Source organism: Chroicocephalus ridibundus, chromosome 2 (genome assembly GCF_963924245.1).
Source record: "Chroicocephalus ridibundus chromosome 2, bChrRid1.1, whole genome shotgun sequence".
Taxonomy (NCBI): domain Eukaryota; kingdom Metazoa; phylum Chordata; class Aves; order Charadriiformes; family Laridae; genus Chroicocephalus; species Chroicocephalus ridibundus.
In genome coordinates, this window is record NC_086285.1 from 148,340,226 (window position 1) to 148,361,091 (window position 20,866).

General features: G+C 39.4%; 1 protein-coding gene across 2 annotated transcripts in view; it reads left to right on the plus strand.

Annotated features, from left to right (window-relative positions):
* Positions 1 to 20,866, plus strand: part of ZFPM2 (zinc finger protein, FOG family member 2) — a 317,200-nt gene that overhangs the window by 155,050 nt on the left and 141,284 nt on the right. For both annotated transcript variants that reach the window (XM_063327382.1, XM_063327381.1), the window contains one exon: positions 3,334 to 3,452. In XM_063327382.1, the coding sequence (XP_063183452.1) occupies positions 3,334 to 3,452 (119 nt within the window). The remainder of the gene's footprint in view (positions 1 to 3,333; positions 3,453 to 20,866) is intronic.

The following is a 20,866-nucleotide window of genomic DNA, read 5'->3' on the forward strand; positions in this document are numbered from 1 at the left end:
GAATGGGGCAGAGATTGTAGGTTGTTGGGTTTTTTGGTGGGTTGTTTTTGGTTTGTTTTTTTTGTGTGTATGGTTGGACTCGATGATCTCAAAGGTCCTTTCCAACCATGAAGATTCTATGATTCTATGATTCTAAGTTGCAGGCTCCTTACTGCGGGGTCAGGGGAATTCAGGAGAGGATTTTTAATAGTGACATTTGTAATCTTTCTTCTACAAACCCCGGTACCAGCCCCTGGCCTTCCTGCTCAGGGCAGACAAAGGGCAGACACAGGGATTTTACGAAAGATGCAGGCTCTGGTAGGAAAAGAAAAAAAAATCTTAGCAGATGCTTGTGGACCCTGATGTGCAGTGTTTTTTTAACTTACGGCTCTCTTAGTGTTAATTTTTTCCCCTAACCAAACAAAGATTTTCAGAGAAAAAAGAAATCTTTGTCAAGGATCGAATTGTGACGTGTGGCACCTTGTACAAGTGTAGCCAAAATGTCTGCATTTGCCAAAGCATACGAGCAGATTACCCTTCCCAACTCTAACATTCACCCATCGAGTTAAAATGGCTGCTGGTCATGGTGACCAGAGAGGAATGTGTGTTTTTTGGAGAACTATGATCCAGGGAAACAGGAAGGTTATGCAGCAAAATGTTTTGTAGCCCTGTCTGCAGCCTCCTGCTCTGGGATGGTGTTCTGAGTGGAGGGGAAAATACAGCAGCTGCAGTACAATTCAGCGTGATGTTACCCCATCTGTAGCACGTTTCGAAGCGTTCGCACGTATTGAAATGTAGTGCCCAAACTACAACTTGGGACTGTAACAAAAGAGAATAAAAGAGAGAAAGAATCCATGTTAACTTCTTTAAATATCAACTGGAGGGGCAAAAAACACAGATTTGGAAAATAATTGCTTGGTTATATATTTGCCTTAAACTGGAACAACTTACCAGGTATAAGATTCATGTCGTCAATTTTATTTAAAATATAAAGTGTAATGATGTGTACCTTAAAAGTTAGGTAGGTTTGCAGATATCACTGGATGATCTGCCCTAAGTTTGTCGTTCTTAATCCATTAAAAGACAGGCCTGCTTGTAAATCCACAGGTACAGATAAGGAGTCACTGTTTGACTGTGTCTGAACCCTTTTCAAATGAAAAATGTCAGTGGCAGAAAGGGAGGCTGAATTATTTTTTAAAAGGGTTTTCAAAGATTCTCATGATTCCTCTGGTATCAGTTAAATGTGACATGTCCATAGACATGGCTGTTTTTTAGTGTGTAAAAGCAAGCAAATGCCACAGTTTTCATCTCTATGTAAAGACAAAATGCTGCAGTGTGCCTAAGTGATCAACATGTTACCTTGCAATACCGGAAAGATTTCTGTCTTCCATAATTAACATATAAAGAGATTTTTAAAGTTAATACAATTTGTAACAATGTGACTGTGAGAGGGGAAAAAATGCTTATTTTTTTTTCTGTTTGGATGCTTATATATCACATGTGTAAATTAGATGTAATTAATCCATAAGCTTTCCTGCTCACATACTGCTTTTTAAAATGTCACGGCGCTGTCACGATGAGGACTCACCCGCATACATAGGAGCTTTTGTAAACCGATACAGCTCTATTTCCTAGATTTGTTCCAGTTTGCAGGAAGGATCTGATGCACAATTTTACGTCGAGTAGTTTTGTAATCTGCAACACTCAGAGGTGAAATTCAGATTTCTGTGCTTGAAAATGGAAGCCGGAGCCAAGTCTTCTTTTTGGAAAACGGTCGAGATTAACCCCTGCGGACAAGGAAGAACTTTGCAGCCTGGCTGTTAACATAAATCCAGGCATCCATGGGAATGGTTAGCTCGGGGAAGTCTGTGGAGACTGCCTGTATGCCAGGAGGAGTTACTCACTTCCTCCGGCCCAAGGTTCATTTCACAACAACTGCCAGCTCTAAATCTGGGACGAGGTGACTTCTTGCACGGTTGGACGTTCCCCTGTTTGTGGAAAAGCACCGCCCTGATTTGGGGTAGAAGGGACGTGCTGATGCAAAAGGCAGGAATTACTGTTGCATCTGGTTGGTATGGAAAGGGAGGAGGGGGCTTTAGCAGGCAGGGAAAACAGGGCGGGAGAAGTCACGGCTGCAGCGGAGTCGAGGTGAGCTCTGGTGCTCGTGAGGACAACAACAGATTTTCTGCCCGCCTTCAGGAAGGCCAAAGCTTGGAAGTGCAATAACATATAAAGATTCACTTAAACGTCTAACAAGAAAAGCACAGAGCAGCCCCTCCTCCTTGTTCCATTTTATCCCTCTTAAAGTTTGAACCCCAAATTTATTAGGACTGTTTTAGAAAAGAATGATAGAAATTATGTATATAAACATAACGGTTGGTACATTTTTTACTGAAACATTCATTCATAGAAAAATAGGCTTAATGAAGAGACTACTTTCAAAGAAGGATGGTCCAGACTATTTTTTTAATCCTGAAATGAAGCGAAAAAATGTTGGGAACAAAGGTGGTGACTGGATTTTATTTTTCCTTCCACATTAATGATCAATTGTGTATTATTCTTTCTCTTTTCACTGGAAAAAACCCACAAAAGTTAAAGTGAGCTAAAGGAATAATTTCACTTTTAAGTGTTATTTTTTAAGTACTTACTTCAAAAATAAAATTTGCTTTTTAAAAAAATGACAAAGTAGTACACACTAAAAAAACACCCACTAAACTGCCTGCCCATTGCTTTTACATATTTTTGTGTTAAAACCTTAAGCTAACAATTTAAATTATTTTGGGTCTAATTCTGAAATGTTACTGCCTGTAAAACCTCACTCAATGCAAAATCGTTTTTTAAATTGTAGTACATGTTTTTAGTAGTTTCTCCAAAATTAGTGGAGTTGTTGTGGATTTATATCGCTATATAGTGTGTCTGTCAAATTTTTAGTAGCTGAATACTTTAGAATGTGGACTTGTGCAAAATGCTGTCAAGGAGGTTAATGCACCAGGTGTGGATGCGGTTGCACTCTCTCCTTTGAGCTGTCATCTCCCCCCCCCTCAGCATTTCTTAAGAATTTTTATGAAACGCTATTCTGACTAAAAATGCCTTCAAACTCGAATGCATGTGAAAAGATGCAAGAAAGGAATGGGACTTTCTAAACCGAAATTGAATATAATTATAAGGGAAAAAGCTTTGTTTTTCTTTTGCAGGATGACAAGATCAGTTGTTTTTTTCAGACAAGCATAATTAATTCTCATTATATGGGTCCTCAGAACATCGTGCGTATAAAGCCGGCACAAAGGCGGAGGTGGTTGTTGTCAAGGCACAAGTGAAAGTCCTCTCAACACTGCTTGTTTCCTTTGTTTGCAGGAGAGTTGGAGGTGGTCCAGAAAGACGGGGAGCGCAAGATTCAGAGCCGGCAGCAGCTTCCGGTTGGAACAACATGGGGGCCTTTCGCTGGGAAGATGGATCTGAATAATAACACCTTGGTATGTAGATGCTCCGAGACGCTTCGCTTCGTTATATTGTGTGTCGTTCTTTGGGGAATTGCCTGAATTACTACTCAGCCGGAGCATTTCAAAACAGGCATTGTTAGCTTTCGCGGACAGTGGTGTTTGGCTCTTTTCCAATTAGTTCATCTATGGCAACCGTCCACGTAAAGTTATTTGGAGCACAGGTTAATAGTATTAAACTTGTTATTTTACAGAAGAAGGAAAATGTCACTTCCTTGTTTGCTGAACCAAGCTGTTGTGTTTCAGTAGTAATAGCTTGTTTTTTTAGTGGCTCTTTAAATTTTGTATAGCATTAATTGCTGAACACTTAATTTATATTAATGGCCAGTATAGAAAATAAATAGCTACGTAATGATAAAATTCATTAAATTTGCCTTAATGTTACTGAACATAGCAAGATCTTCCATCAGATTAAAATTATTTTGAAAGATAGCAAAAGGCACCTGCCATAATATATTCTCAATTAGCCTTGTTTTTTATTCTGATTGCAGAAAGTATATGGACCTTATTACTTGAGAGTAATGCTTTGCTGGCCTCAATTCAGTGCACTGAAAATCATGTCATTCATAGGTCTTCATTTAATTTTTGTTTGTATTGGTTGTTAAGTCTGAGCTTCAGTATTATTTCATAGAATCATTAAGCTTGTAAAACATCTTTAAGATCATCAAGCCCAACCATCAACCTAACACTGCCAAGCCAACCACTAAGCCGTGTCCCTAAGTGCCACTTCTACACATCTTTTAAATACCTCCAGGGATGGTGACTCAGCTGCTTCCCTGGGCAGCCAAAGCTTGTTCCAATGTTTGACAACCCTTTTGGTGAAGAAATTTTTCCCAATATCCATCCTAAACCTCCCCTGGTACAACTTGAGGGTGTTCCTCTCATCCTACTGAATCACCCTCTGAAGGAACCCAGGTCTCCCTGCAGAGTGGAGGGAGGATGAGGGACTGAAATATTTAACACAGGTACTCAGAGTAACCTGCTAAGGCACGTACCTACGTTTTTAAAACTCTGACACCTGTACTTGGCCTCTACAGTACTTCAGTCCTTGAAAGGAACCATCTACTGATAATGCTTGAACCACACTGTAAATGCTGAAATGCATTTTCCAAGATGCATATTCCAAGATCGTCTGAAACCTTGTTCTAGAGATACTTGTTGCTTTTTTTCAATACAGTGTCACCTTCCCAGATATTCTCAGAAAATTAATCTGAATATTGCCCTGTCCACTTGTATCAATTCCTCAGGGATATAAGACTTGAAGATAACGTTTGAGTATGGGAGATGATGTTGATTGACCCTTCACTACAAATGTTATCGTTCTCAGATATTCTTAGGATGAATTTGCAACATGTCAGCAGTTTCATATTGTTTCATTTTTGTTTTCTGAAGAACATGTAGAGCAGGAGCTCGCTTCTCCTTTGGTAGCACAGGCACTTATTAAGGTCTGTTACTACTTTGCAAATTTGGGCAAATACCACTTTTGCTGTAACAAGAACATTAAGCTAAATTATTTTATTTTTAATGAACTTGTAATTAAGCAGTGAGTAGAGTTTGGTGATTATAATGGGATGGAACAACTTTCTCAACCCAGTTCAGGGAGACGTGGGATGAAAATCTTCAGGACTTTTTTCTCACTAAACTGGAAAGATACTACTCATTTGTTTCTTGTCAAATTAAAAAAAAAAACATAAAGTCTATTTTTGCTAACACTTGAAAGATTGTACTTTTGTTTTGCCTACTAATATAAATACATTTGGAAATCTGAAAAAGGTCCTGTAAACAGAACTGTAGTCCTCAGCATTGTTTTGTCCCTTGAGCAGCTCCATCCTTTGAGATAGTCAAAACTGAACTGGGTATGATCTTGAGCAATTTGGGTTAACTTCGAAGTTGGATCTGACTTTGAAGTTTGCCCTGCTTTCAGCAGGAGTTTGGACTGGATGACCTCCAGAGGTCCCTTCCAACCTGAATTATTCTGTGTTTCTAAGTATTCTTTCTTTTTCCTGAACATCAGATATTTCCTGTAATCTTGCATTTGATACATTAAAATGCTGTGTGAAGAAATGTAAACCTTTTGATAGAACTTTAATTTACTGTTTAAGTAACACAAACCCAGTGCCAGCTTCTACATATTTTTCTTTTATCTTTTTTTTTTTCGCTTTAACGATTCTGGTATATTTATGATTTTTCTGTTTGCTTGACACATTTTATTACTTTTCTCACTGTACATGCTCTCTGTTGTTCATAAGGGAAGTTGTGTTTGTTTACTTAAGGTATTTATATCTGGTTTGGAAAGCTCATTTGGGTAAAGCCTCACCTCCTTAGAATTCAATCAGACTTTCACGTCAGCAGCTGACAGCAGGTTTAGTTCATTTCTGAATGAGAACTTCAAACATTGCGCTGTTATAAACATCAAATGGTTTTTGGAAGAGAGCTTTAACGTGAATTTTAGGTACAGAGAGGAAAGGAAAGAAAAATTCAGGGAACCGCAGGTGAGTAAAAAATCCCGGTTTTTGCAGCTGGTCTCTATTGGAAAATATGTTTGCGGCTGACAACAATTATCTTACCTGACTTTAATGGTTAGTCTCAGCAATGTGACACTGCCTCACAGGATTCATTACCTAGCTATAACAGTTACAGCTTACGTACTAACCTTGTACTCTGCACTGTATACAGCCTGTACATATAATATCCTGTTGAAGTGCTGCTTATTTCAAGCAGTGCTGTGTTGCTGAATACAGTCTCACCGCTGTTGGCTCAGGAGACGGAGCAAGCTAATTAATTCAGCACGATAATTAATTGAGTCACCGTGCCAGATGTCAAATACTTTTTAGATCTTTCAAGTTTCTGTCTTGAAGTACGTTAAGAATATACATCTCAGAGTAGGGGGAGGTTGGGTACCTTGAACAAAAATGATGTAAGTGCAGTTTGCAATCACAATAGGAATAGCAGCTGTTGCCTTCAACAGCAGTGCCGTGGCACTGTGGGGAGATGTGGTTGGAACAAGGTCCGTATCAGGACTGCAGAATACTCAAGCTCAAATGGTAGACTTGAAATAGCTCAGTGACTCATAAAGTTCTTAATTTTTCTCATCTACGAGTTAGTCAATACTCATGAATTACGGAGTGATCAAAACCCCTTATGAAATAATGGACCCCATTGCATTGCTGTTACTGTTGACGAAACAATGCGCATGCAGCCACCAGAATTGTTAAGAATGTTGGTTTTAACAACAAAGAGTGAGTGACTCTCGGATCTTAAAACCTGTCTAGGCATTTAATTCCCATTTTAATCTGAACTTAAAACTCCTTATATCATTATTAAATATTTATAGATATCTCTTTAGATACTTTTATTATATTTAGAGTGATAGATCTCCTATTTAGATACTTTTAATGATCTGTTCCTGTAATTTTGCCAGACTCTCAAAATTGTCCTGCTCTCGGCTGCATGCATAGTTTGTATCATCTGCACAGCTGGGCATAGAGGTTGTTGCTTTCCGTTGCCTTCCACTTCTCCCACTTCCCATCAGCTCTTCCATAGTAGTTGATAGGCCCAAGAAACTGAAACGCACAGGAGTACCTTTTCAAGCCTAGAAAGGGTACTTCTAAAATAAGAGCTTCTTCTCTTATTTTACAGTAAAAAGAGATCACCTTCATGTTTCCAGATTCGGTTTAAGATTTAATATAATCTTGCTGTTTTGACAAACAGACACAGGAAGAGTTTTGTACAATACTGCTTTCTGTGTCCAGTTGGTGAGAACTCGACTCTACAAGGAAGGCAACACAATATAATCAGTAGTTCTACCAGGAAGGCTCCAACTTTGTGCCTTGATGCATCAGAGAAAACACAGGAGTTCGCAAGTACCTACAAGTAGACAGGAATATATTTCTAAGCGGGAAACTCCTACTTTGTGATTCCTGTCTTTAACAGGAAAATGGGTTTACACAAACAGCCATTCTGATGTGAACAGGCAGGTGAGAAGAGCAGAAGCCCCCTCTAGACTGGCCATACAAACCACTGAAGGAGGAGCTGCTGTGCCTAAGCGGCTCTACATTCAAGGCACTAGCAGCCTATTTAAGAAAAAGCCGTTTGCGTGCTTTTTCCCAGCCGTAAACATTTTCCCTGTTCGAGGGGACAACTTGGTGGGAATGAGGCCCCTGGAAACAAAAGCAGCGCAGAACCGCGTAGCCATCGCAGCCATCGCTCCGGTAGTCGTGTGGAGGCATTCTGAAAGGCCTTTTCCCTTGGCTGCCACCGTTGAGTTTTTGGTGTTAATCTGTGCCCATGGCAGGGTTTTGCAAAGCAAAACAAAGAGCAGCTGGATCCTGCCCCCCGTTCTCGTCGCCTTGTCGCAGGGAGGAGTGCGCCGGGCAGGCCTGTATCAGTCTGATAAGGAAAAGAGGATTCAACATGGCTGTGAAGGGAATCCGCGGGAGGAGAGTGTGCAGGGCTGGGCCAGGCGGGCAGTGGGATACAGCAGGGACCCGTTAATGGGATCTGAGAGGTTCAGCGCCAAAGCGACACTTCTTCTGGAAGACATCCTCATGAAACCGTTTGACTGGGTAGCGTGTGAGGGGCTGAGGAGCCAAGGTTCAGAATGCAGTTAAGTTACTCACTCTCTAATCTGTGGCTGGTCACTTCGGGTCAAAACCATCATATCTGTAGTAGCCAGCGACTTCTAATCTTCAGAGTTGCAGCACGAGGCTTTGCTGGGCACTTTGGTTGGAGGTGCATATGGCCACCGAGACAGCCGGTAGCCTGGCTGTAGTCAGGCTGTAGTCAGGCTGTAGTCTCTGGTTCTCTTGTTCAAATGCGGAAAGGGATAAGGCTGGTTTTATCTTTAGATATTGCCACGGTTTGGGGATTTTGGTTCTTATTAACACTGAGACATTTTTATGTATATATTTAATTATCAAAAATAGTGTATTGGGCAATGAACCTTGATTCTAATCTTTGTTACACTGGATTTATTCAAAAGTACCTCAAGGGACCACAGAAGCATTTCTTTCTCATTTTTACTGCTGTTACTGTCAGGCTCTTCATGTTTAGAACTGAGTTAAAACCACTTCCTCCAGTCCCAAGCATGAGCAGGCGTTAACGTAACAGCGCTTCTGGACAGCACGTTGTGTCACCCCTACAGCGCTGTGCTGATGCCCTCTGCAAGCGTCGGGGTTGGCCACTTCGTACAAACTGAAACATGAAAAACAATGAAGATTCGCTAGATGATGTGGACATCCACGTGGCCACCCACAGTGGTCTTTGAGAACACATCACCTCACATTACCTCACCTTTTGTAAAGTGCTCTCCCATTTGCGTAGACATGGAGTTGAGGGGAATGCGATGACAGAAGAACTTTTTTGGAAACTTGGTGCATAATTTTTGGTGCTTCTTTTCTTCCAAAAAAAATCAATTATTTCTGCTCCCTTTTCTACATTTACACAACAGAGTTAATTTAAAACAGGTTACTGATATGATAGCAAGATGTGGTAACGATCTGAATAAACACCCTGTTTTGAAAAAAGCCAAAAGTGGTTTTTTGCAGCTTATGAAAGTAGTTTCCAGAATGCCAATAGGTGACGAAGCGACATGGTCCATGAAAAGAAAGGGCACGCTGATGGTGCACCTCTGTCTAAATGCTGTTAGTGTATTGGTATTAGTACTGCATGCTGTTACCATAGCTTTAATTTTAAGATATTAAATGTTCAAGGTACATGCAAATATGGCTTGTTTTGAAATAAAAACCGAAACAAAACACAAATGTTCACAGGAAGACGGGACTGAGATTACATTGTTCCTTTTTATTTCTGCATCGATGATTTCCAGAATGTAGTATTATGTCAATAGTGGTTTTTTCACATAAAGTTGCTCTTGTTTTTAACCTCTTCTCCTTGGTTACAGCCTTTTTTTAAGACTACACGTACCTATGGTTCATTTTGACACCTGTTTATCAAAGCAGCAGAACTTTAACCTTTGTTTAAAACTTCCACAAAATGTTTTTTAAAATAATTTAGTTACTTGGTGCTTGCTATAAGCATCTCTATTAAGCAGACTTTATCCTAATAGTGTTGTAATTAAATAGTAGACATTACCAATCATTCTCATTAAACTAACTCAGTTCCCTGGGAGAAAACTCAATAAAGTATCTGTCCTATTTCAGCAAGCTTCATTTCAGTAGAGGGGTCCTTCTCAAAGTGGGAATATATCCTGGGGCACATTGCCAGGGAGCTGCAGAGCAAGGGGGTGGCCCAGGGGAAGGGATGAGGCAAGGTCAGGAGCCTGGGACAGAAAAAGGGCAAGAAAATTTCATTCAGGGACTCCCAGGCAGCAGAAACAGAGGAAGACACCATCTGCAAGTGCCAGGCTCTTCCATTTTAGGATGTGGGGAAAAGCAGACAGAAGAGAATGTGTACTGGAGCACATATTGCATGTTAAGCTGTTTAGAGAGAACCATTGCAATAAACTGTGCAGTAGCAACGTATTCTTGTGCAGCTAGGCTATGGTCACCTAGTCTAATCTTCTCAGGCTTTAAGACTGAAACGGTTATTTTGCTGTTGTAGATTTTGCTAAATTTATAACACAACTCTTAGAATGGGATGTAGTCTTATTTAAAGACTCTGAGTAAGAGAAATAATTGATTTAGCTCCATTTAAGGTAATTCATGTAGCTCAGTACACTGAAATACCTAACAGGCACGAGTTCAACACCCACGTTTAAGATGAGGAATTTAACATTAATGTAGTCACGTGAGGAAATTTTTAAAATTCATGCTTTTTGTAATGATATTTCTTTTATTTATGAAACATATGTATTATTATAGACTAACCAGATATAAAATGTCAGATTTAAATATTCAGCAGTTTTTGAAATAACTTTCTTCTCACTAAATGTTAAAGAACACAATTTTTTTTTACTCTGAAATAAAATTCAGTTTCTAAAACGTTGACACGTTTTTTTCAGTCGTTTCACATCCATAGACCAAGCATAGGCAATTCTAGCTCCATCACTGTAGCGGAACACAAAGCTATGAAGTGTCCTGTGTCTACGAAGACGTTGGCATTGTTAAGCCAAGAACTACGGTGGGCACTGGTGGGAAAAGAAAAGTCACGTTTTGGTGGTGTCAAAATTTGTTTGTGCTGATAAAAGTGCAGACCAAGGTACCATATCATGGTAACAATAGCAAGGTTTGAAATTATTGTCCATCTTAATTTAAATAAAAAAATTACGTCAAGTAAGGGAATGGACCTGTGGTTTCAGTGAAGATGGCAGCTGCTTGCTGCTCACTTCTGTACAGCATGATGGAATGATGGAAATTCCAAACATCAGCTCCCTTTCTGTCTGAATAGGCTTGAGAGAAGTAGCCTGTACATTTTGAAGAATGATGGAAATAAAAGGTATTTCTGGTTTCATTACCAGCCAAATTAACTGCATTCTCTGAATGTGTGTTTTGTAATATTTCAAATAGAAAAAAACCCCTCAATATTTATAGTAAGTATAGTTAGTGCAGTATGTGTGAATACATACAAATATATATGTATACATAAATATATTAAAAATTGCAAGTACAGTAAGTATATATATTTATACATGTATATATACACAATGTAAGTGTTTGTGAGCATATAGAAATAGCATTTTCTAGTCTGAAGAAAGTACTGACTGTTATTAGGTCCTTAAAATCAGAGTTTTATTAGAAATACTAACATTTTGCTGAACTTTCTTCTTCATACAGCAGTAGATCCTTTTCTAATGAAGCTGTAGTGTCACATAGCCAGTAGCAAAATTTGTCCTTTTCCAGATGCAGCAGATTTACTTTGCACTACTAAAATACGGGCCTGAGATTGCAGCTGCTGAGAGGGGTTTGTAAATGTCCTGGGCCTCAGTTATCAGGCCCGGAGAACAAGTTCATCAGTCTATTTCCGTGGTGGCTCCTCAGGCTCCGGGGGAGCTGAAAAGATGATCAGCTCCAGCCGTTAGGGCTCTGCTGCGAAGAGCGCAGGAGGCACCATCGCTTGCCGTCCTTGCCCGCCCTGCCAGCCCCAGACCACCCGCGGGAGGGGAGAGGCTGCGGCAGGGGGTGCGCAACTAGTGCTCAGTCTGATGCTGTGCCTTACCTACAGGGTTTTCTGCGTGTTCTGACATTGCATACGTGATGAATTATATGCATGGCCTCATCAGCTTTGGTATGGTTTCGTATTCATGCCCCCTCTTAAATAACTTAGTATTAATCAGTCAACTTTTGCCCCCTTTCTTTTCACTAATGCCTTTTATCATTTATTTGGCAGACTAGAGAGGAAGGGAAAATATTTCAATGCATTTACAAAATGTTTCACAAATTGTGAAACATTAAATATAGTTACATTAATATATTTTTTTTTTTATTTGAGCTCTTCTAACATATTTAGGGAATAATTGACTTTTACGTAGACAAAAAGCTGTCCTGTCTGTACTCTAAGGGAAGGGTTGCAGTCTGAATGCTACTGATGCATTTGGAATAAACTACATAGCATTTGAGATATCATCATCGTTTATGCAGATTATTCTCACTCTGAGAAAACGTCTTATAATTTTAAATTCTCCCTGTCACAGATTAGTATTTTATACCTTGGTTTTGACATTTGATTTGATACCTGAAAAGTATAGATTTTTTAAAATAAAAATGGTCACATATATTAGTAATTATTATTATCATTTACGTATTTATAAACATCTCACATTTCCCAAAATGCCTTTTTTTTTTTCCTTTGAAGCCTTCTTTTCCACATGACAGTCTCTAATCTGGGGGATGAGTGACCATGTTTTTTTAAAAGATGGAACTGGAACTCCTGCCATGTGTGAGGACGCTAAAGACAAGTTTAGGGGAGCTGAGGGAGGTGTGCCTCGCTGCTGGGGAGGTGAGGAAGGATTCTTCTCTCTCTCCCCCTCCTGCAAGCTGTTGTACTCACTTTTGGAAGAAAACTGGGACAAATTAGCATAAAGGGAAGAGAGCAATAAAGCAAAAAACAATAATAAGTCCAAAATACCTTTATTTCTTCTTTTCTGCTTGTGTTGAAGCAGGCCTGCTTCTGCTATTGCTGATCTTTAGTTCCACTGTCGACCTCATAATATGTCTTAGTCTTACCTCTCTCTGCTTTTCTGGATTCTTCCTCTTGGCTGTGATTGCATTTACTACATTAAATACTGGATCTTGCTATTTGTATCTGTTAAATTTCAGATCATTTTCTTCTCTTTCGGGATACACTTGGTTTTACCTTACTTCTGTTTCTCTTGTCACTCCAGCCAAACCACCTCCCCTCCTCCAAGCCAAAATACCATCCTAATCCTGCACACTTCTGTGTTGGAGAGTTTCCCTCCTGGATCGTGGTCCATGGGAGGATATGATGGGTTGCATTAGGTGAACCTGCCAGACTTGTAGGTGTAGGTACCAGCAAGGGAGATTTAGGTTAGATATGAGAAAGAGTTTCCTAATGGTAATGAGAGTGAAAGGCTGGAAGAGATTCAGGAGGCTGTCATAAATCTGTGGCTCATGTGTTTAAGAACGGGCTGGACCAACACGAGAGGAGTGGTGTAGGCGCAGTGGAGCCGTGGCGCGGGGGAAGGAAACGGAGCAGATGACCCTGTGCCTTTTGGCACCCTGATGCTGAGAAATGTCTGCAGCCAACTTCACTTGTTCGGCTGCCCAGAGATGCCTGCAGGTAGCTAAAATCTTTCAAGATTGGCTTTAAAAGGCCAGAATGAGGCACTGGTTTTTGTAGAAAATGGCAGATGGGACGTTACAGCAAGCTAGACAGTTGGTCACACCAGTATAGGATACCGTTTTCAAAATCTAATTGAAATACAACAAGGGCTTGCTGGGAGATAAGGAAGTAAGCAGCTATATTTCTTTGGCATGTCCCTTCCCAATTGCCTGCAGTTTTGGTTTTTTTCCTTCTGAATATTCTCTCTTCCCACTCCAGTTTCTTGCTAATTAAAGTTAGGATTAACACTCTGTCTGTAATCAAATATTAAACCAGTGAAGCTTTTTCAATGCATTTTTTTCAGCTGTACATAGGACTTTATTTCTAGAGTATTCTGTACCTCTTTTTTAAGAAATGCTGTGTGATTTATAAAGATCATTGTCCCAGGTTTCTGTGTCACAGATTTGCAAAGTGAGAGCGATGTATTGCATTTTCAGGATGCCAAATGTGCGCACTTTGATCTGGCGGTACAGCATGCCTCAGGGAGTAAGCTGAATCTTGATTTCTTTAGTCAGTCATCCACTATCAGGTACCAGAGCCCCGATTAGGCAGGCTGAAAAACAGAGAACGCACCATGGGTTAGATGTGGAAGTATTTGCGAGGAGGCTCTTGGCATCTCACTGGTATCCTCGGTGCTCATTTTGTGGTAGCGTTTCTGTGCTAGTAAATCTCTTTAACGCATACAGTAACAATAACAGGAACCTGCGTGTCGTAGATGACTGCACGTGCACTGATTGCTTCTGAAAGCAATTCCCCCTCCACCACCACCTTCAGCAGTGGAAAATGAGAAGAATATCCATGTTTTGAAACTTGACCTCTCACAAATGCGAGACCACTTGGTGTGGTTGTGCCTCCTTAACATTCCTCACATTCCCTCTTCCAAGCCAATTGTTAGCACTTGTTGCAGCTTGAAGTGGCTTTGTAGTAGCACCTACTACGCTTGCTCTGGCTGGTGGCATACGTGGGACTAAATGGCCTTTCTGACCTTTAATAAGCATTTCCTTGTCAGTCATACCAAAGACACTTGAGAACCTAATTCTTTTTTCACTGTAACTGCCGTAACCGTGGGGTCTCCTGAACTCTTCAGAAATACGATCGTGACGTTCTCATCGTTTCCCGTGTTTCTCTGGCTGTGGTGTTGGACAGGAGGACTTCCAAGTTCTGCTTTGGGATAGTTGCAAGGTGTGGGGAAGTAAAGAGGTTCAGGGGTGGCATTCACTGCCGTGGCCCACTGCAGCGTGGTATTCACCCTCACAAGAGCTGCGGCAGTACGCTGCGTTATCACTTCAAAAATTTATTTGGATAATTAAGAATCATTGAAGTTATTTTTTCAAGGCAACACAATAACATACACAAATCTCTTCCAAATTAAGTAAGCTGTTAGAGATCATGGTTTATATGCCTGCATTTTTCACTCCTAACTAGGTGCTTTTTCTGTTTCCATGTCTTTGAAAAAATGTAAAGCGAGGAAAGGGAATGCACTACAATCACAAATTTTAAAAGGTGATTAATATGCACTTAGGGCTTGGTTTGGCCTAGTGCTGAGCGCCAGCGGGAGGTGCTGAGCACCCCAAGCTTTCACTCAAAGCAGTAGGGCTGAGGTATGCTTAGCATTTCGTGACACTGAACACTGCATGTACGGCCTATAAAGCTCTCCACAGAAGATAAATATTTGTTATTTTATTTGACCTTGAAGATGGGACTGGTTTGATAGGGTTAAGGTCAATGAGTATATTATTTTTAGACAAGATACGGAGTACATGGATGGTTCTGCTTTATTTTAGTGTGTTAACATCTGGCAGCACTCTGTGTTCCATATGCTGCTGATTGTCCTGATACATTCATCTTCAGCGATTATCAAAAAGATTTCAGTGCTCTGGAGTTAATCACACATTTGAGAAGACAAATACATGAAGATAAGTAGAAAAGCTGCCTGTGGGTTTTTGTGTGTAAGACCAATATTTGGGTAATCTTGGCAAGTACCCTATTAATTTAGAAATATTTTTTAAATTGACTTAATTAGCTAATGTCTGTAAGTGCTGTAGAACCAAAAATAGCATATTGGAGTTCAATATTGTTATCATGATAGATGTAGAGAATATTGCTCATTGGAAATGCGATTGTGTCCTTTTAATTCTATGTATTGCACACTTGCTTATTTCTACTAATGATGAATAGTTAGAGGTTTTAGATTTGCACCCTTTTCTCATGTATTTTTTTATGTATGGCTTCAGTATATGAAAGTTTAGCTATGCTTGTGCTATTTCATTACAAAAAGAGCACACATAACTATCAACTGACTTTTTTTTTCTTTTTTTTTTTTTTATACCAGTGTTTTCAGTTTTCCTAGGTTGATAACATTTTTTCCAGGGCTATAAATTATTATTTTCATTCTGTGCTGTTTTGGCCTTACATGCTAACAGCTTCAGGGGAGAAAGACTTAAGAGTTTCACAGAGAATTTGCCACATCAAAGCAGGTGTTTCCTTTTACAGTACCTTCTTCTTTCTGAAAATGCAGAAAGTCTACCACAATCAGAATGAAATGGTGAGGCAAAATTCAAACTAAGCCACATGTGTGTCTGCCTTGTATCTCTCTTGTGGCTTTTGTCCCAGCCCACACTCACCTTCGAGATGAGCTCCTGTAGGCGAGCCCACCGTGGGGCTATCCCGTGCCCCATATTCCTGCGAAGAGTAATTCAAAGAAGAAAACAGCCACAGGGCTCAAAGTCTACAAAGATGACCATTTGCTTCCGACACCTCGTGCAAGACAGCCCCTTGCTATTCCACTGTCTGCTAACAAGGAAGGGCACCGTGAAATCAGCGGTGGCCATGGCTCTTCAGGCAAACGCTGGGACCAGGTTCTGTCCACGCAACACGGCATGGGACGTCTGGTCAGGACAGACATCAGGAAAGCAGCAGGAAGGCTAAAGTGGCAGTTTGCCACAAACCAGAAGGTGCAGCACAAACTAAAGTAGCAATGTTGCTACTCAATATTTCTCTCTTAATTGAATATCCATCATTTCAAAGAAAAAATTAAAGGCAAAGTCTCTTAGGGCACATAACATATCCATATCCACCATTCAGATAAAACTTGTTTTATTTTAGCATGCACAGATTTGTTTAGATCTTAGCAGTGACCACTCTTCCTGTTGCCAATATCTATTAATGATAATTACTTCAAATACTATACTCACTCAGTGATAGCATCACATCGTGGTGAGGAAGATTGTGATCTTATCTAAACTATTCTGTTTAACTCTGACACTCCTTCTATTATAGTGGGGCCCCGATAAGATCGTGCCTGTTAGGATCAGACATTAGTTGGAATCAATATTTGAAAATGTGCCTGTTTTTGCTTAATAGCAAAGTTAGTGCGAGGGTCAGAGTGAGATCATTTGTTGGATGAGATTGCACAGCTTCATCTTGTAATGGAAATGTGTTCTGTGCTTCAGCCGCTGGTGAAAAGTAAAAACAAGGGCTCTTTGAAAGCTGTACAGCTTTGCTAATAATCACTGTGTAAGGAAGATACAATCGTTATTATGATATTTAACATCTGTAGCGCTGCAGCACGTTGAGGTTCTAGTTGGGAACTGGTGCTCCTTTGTGCTAGGCTCTGTCTGAACCTGATATTAAAGAGGCAGCTGCTGGCCTCAGCTAGCTCAGGTCCTGGGTTTAGACCAGACGCGAATACAACGGCAATAAGCAAGTGTGGGAGGCAAAAGCTAAGATGGAGATAATTAAGATTAGTATAATAAACAACAGTTACATCACACTAAAGCAGCAGACGTGAGTTTTGTAGAGGTAGTGAATGAAAAATGCAGCCAGTTTGCAGATAATTTCAGGGAATACTTCCTATATGCATTAATCTACTGGAAGAAAATGCAAATACATTTGGGATATTTATTTAGATTGGGATTTTGAAACTCATCTTCTGATAAAGAAGAATGCAATCTAGATCAGTGATCGTGAACCTTTTTAGTTCCTGGTGCCAAATTTATTTTAAAAAGCTCAGAAGCTCATATGCTGCCAAGATAAATCTCTCTGTACCAAACTTGGCACCGGTGCCAGCAGTTTACGGTTACTGGTGGAGATGAACAGTTAGAAAACATAAAGCGCCGTAATGCTGTTTTGCTGAAAAATATGGTTACTCTTATTCGAAGACTTTTCAGGATTTGGTCGAAGAAACCAAAGCAAAGCCCTGAGGGTATTCTGCAGGACGCATGAGAGCTCCAATGCCCCTTTCTCCTCAAGAGCATTAATTTTTACTCTCTCATAAATGAACAAGTCCAACAGAATAAATTAACAAGAAAAAGTGAATAGTGAATGACCCCTTGTTTTGATCACGGGACTGCAAATTGGGCGTGACCCTATTTCTGTGCCTGAAGTTGGCATCAAAGGGCCTCATACACAGCTTCCAGTGCAAGGCGAGTGCCGTGACCGCTGACCTGCTCTACAGGGGATGGCTCCAAGTGGTATTTTAATAGATCTGTTAAATCGTTTCAGCGTAGGATAAAAACAAATTTGGAAATTTCCGTATTTTTTTCATGAAATGGGGTTCTGTTTGAATGCCCAGCTCCTTATTTAGATGAGCTGCTAATATTAGTGATGTCCTAAGAGCAGGGCTGTGTTTACCAATCATTTCCATTTCAGTAATGGCCCTAATCGCTGAGTGTGTCTGAATTTAACCTCCAACTTCTTGTGGTTTGACTTGGATTTCCTTTACAGTTCTCAACTTGATTACAGTTCCTCACACTTGACACACCAGCCACTAAATTTATGACACTGTTTTCTGAAGGAGGTGAACATACACATGACAGGAGTGATAGTTTTCACTAGAAAAAGTCAGAAAGTTTCTGTTTCGAAGTAAAACATATATATTGTCATGAGCTCTTCTAACTGTATATGTCTGTGTCATTACCAGTATCACGTATGTGCCAACTGGTAGTTATGAGGAGGTGTGACTGTAATTTATATTTGTTCAAATACGAAAGTAAGTGGAATGACAAATAAATAAATCATTGCACCACTGTTAACAGTAAAAGCATGACTGGATTCACTATCATCATATTGCCTTTCAATTCAATTAAATGCCATTGCTTACTCTTTTAATATCATATGCGAAAGCATTGTAAATGGAAATAAAATAAAAAACTCATCAACGTGAATTTATATAGATGGAATTCTTCCCCCCAGAAGATGTGCATCAGGATATTTGAGCGGTATTTTGTTGATAAACAGTGAGGCATTTTTGTGTTTGCATTGAACAATGCATACTTTTGGATATAATATGAATAATGAAGATGTAGATTTCATTTTACTTTTTATTTTAGTTGTAAGAAATAGAGGGAGGGTCATAGCCATTTCTAAATCACCCCTGAAAAAATAGGAAGAATTTATCTTTGAATGAAATATGAAATATGTCAAGATTTGAGACATCTGTGTCACAGTGCTGGACAGATTTTTTTTAAGACTGATTTTTCTGTGTTTCCCCAACTCTTATTTTAATCGGGGTGCATCCCGAAAGTGTTTCTTGAGTATTCTGATACTTCATTACGGTGTTTGTATACAAAAATAGGTGTTTTCCCATTTCCACAACATGGTCTTCAGTAGATTAGTGACACTATTTGTCATGAATGTCAATGAAGAACAATGTACTGGTGGAATTTTGAAGTGTTAATATTTAAACATTGATTTCTTTAAAATGTTGACTTCTTGAACAACTCTAATTCTCCTCATAATGGCTTTTTTGTTGTCTTAATTCTGAAATATAGTTTCAAATTCATGGAATATCAACAATTTTCACTTGTCCTTTTTTATTTCATAAGTCTTTGTGCCATATTTTTGGCCATGGTGTGCTAGGTGTAGAATCCCAAATGCTTCAGTGGGGCAAGAGAGGAGGCTTTTTCTTTCCTGATCTAAAACCACAATGAGTCTAATTTTAGACACAATGCAAAACAGAGCACTACAGTTTTCTGCCTTACTCCAGATAGGTATAAAAAAAGATTAAGACAACTGGATATATCTGAAGAAGTAAGTTGGGTTTTTTTTCCATGGATAAATAAATAGGAGAATGATGAAGAGGCATAATTTTACCTTTATAATAATAAAATGTTCCACTTGCTTCATTCCCTAGTGCCCAGCATTGACTACATACAGCATGTTTAAGACCTTCTATTAAAATTTGTGTGCCAGGGCAGTCAGAGCTTCACTTGAAACCCAATGCTGAATAATGAAATTGAGAAGCGATAAGAGAATATTAAAGACAATTATACCTGGATAAATAATGCAGAACAGTGTTTGTGACTATTCATTTGAATGCTAGGAGTTTATTTGATGTAACTATTTTTTGACTTGGGCTTTCTGCCCCAAGAAGTTCTTGATATCCAGACTGGCCTATTAAATGTCAGAAAACAGATAAACATGCTGTTGTTGTTATGCCTGAATCAAGATGGCAAAAAGAGGAAGTCTCTTCCTGAAAGAATTTACAGACAAAGAACAGGAGAAGAGTATAATTTGATCACCATTTTTAAAATGGGAGATCAAGGTACAAAGACATTAATGGACCTGCCTGACAGCACTCTAGAGGTCTCAAGTTTCCTACACATTAAATAAACGCCTGTGTTACAGGATTATTTCTTGGAATAATGAGCAGACACCCAAAGAGTTGTACATTAGCAGCCTGCGAATTGAACTAGTTTTTATAAACTCTTCATGTAAAAATTGTGAATAAAAAATAGGCATGTAAGAATCTGTCTGTTCACAGACAATTCATGATAGATAAGAAGACCAAACTTTTTATGAGTATTATATGCAGATACTAACTGTAAAGAAAATGCAAATGCAAAGCAATGCTCCTTTGAATGCATTCTCAAATGTACCACCTATGAAAAACAGAAGAAAATATGTAGACTCCTACTGTAGAAGTCCAGGAAACAACTACTCTGCAACAAACTCCCATCATTTCGTAACTGATGGGTCAAAATTGGAATATGAAGGTATTTAACAAAATTCCAGATTTGCAAAGAGGGGGATCCCTTATCATGGAAAAGAATGATTAAACCAGTTGATAGCGCACTGGTGTGCATAGTCTGGATTATGTCTTTGAAAAAGAGAAAATGCCTGATGATGGCCTAGCAGCACTATGTTTCCAATAGGCCAGTCAGTCAAATGCAAATACAGTCTATAATAAAAAGAGCTGGTTGGCATAGTAATTGGGAAATGAATGTTATTTGTAGCTCCATATTTCTGTCTTTAGGAGTCTAAGAACTAGGAGGTTGGTATTGATAAGAGGGTTTGTGTATAAATCCTTTGTAATGAGGCTGTGCCTCTTCAGTCATTTGTATTAATTTTAACTTTAGATATGAACATCATTCTCTGAAAGGGGTGACAACTAAAATAACTAATTTCACAAACGTCTGGGGGAAAAAAATTACTCATTTTAGAAAAAAATCCCTTGGTTCTTTTTTGGTTGATTGGTTGGTTTTAGGTGGGTTTTTTTGCGGCAGGGGGAGTTTGAAGCTACATGCGGGATCACCTTACATGTCATGGCGTGTCCTATAGATTATAGCTGCATTTGTGCAGATGCTGGCAAAGATGAGTTCTGGTCTGGATGAAGGAAACTATTATGTGGGAGAACTATCAACTATAACATG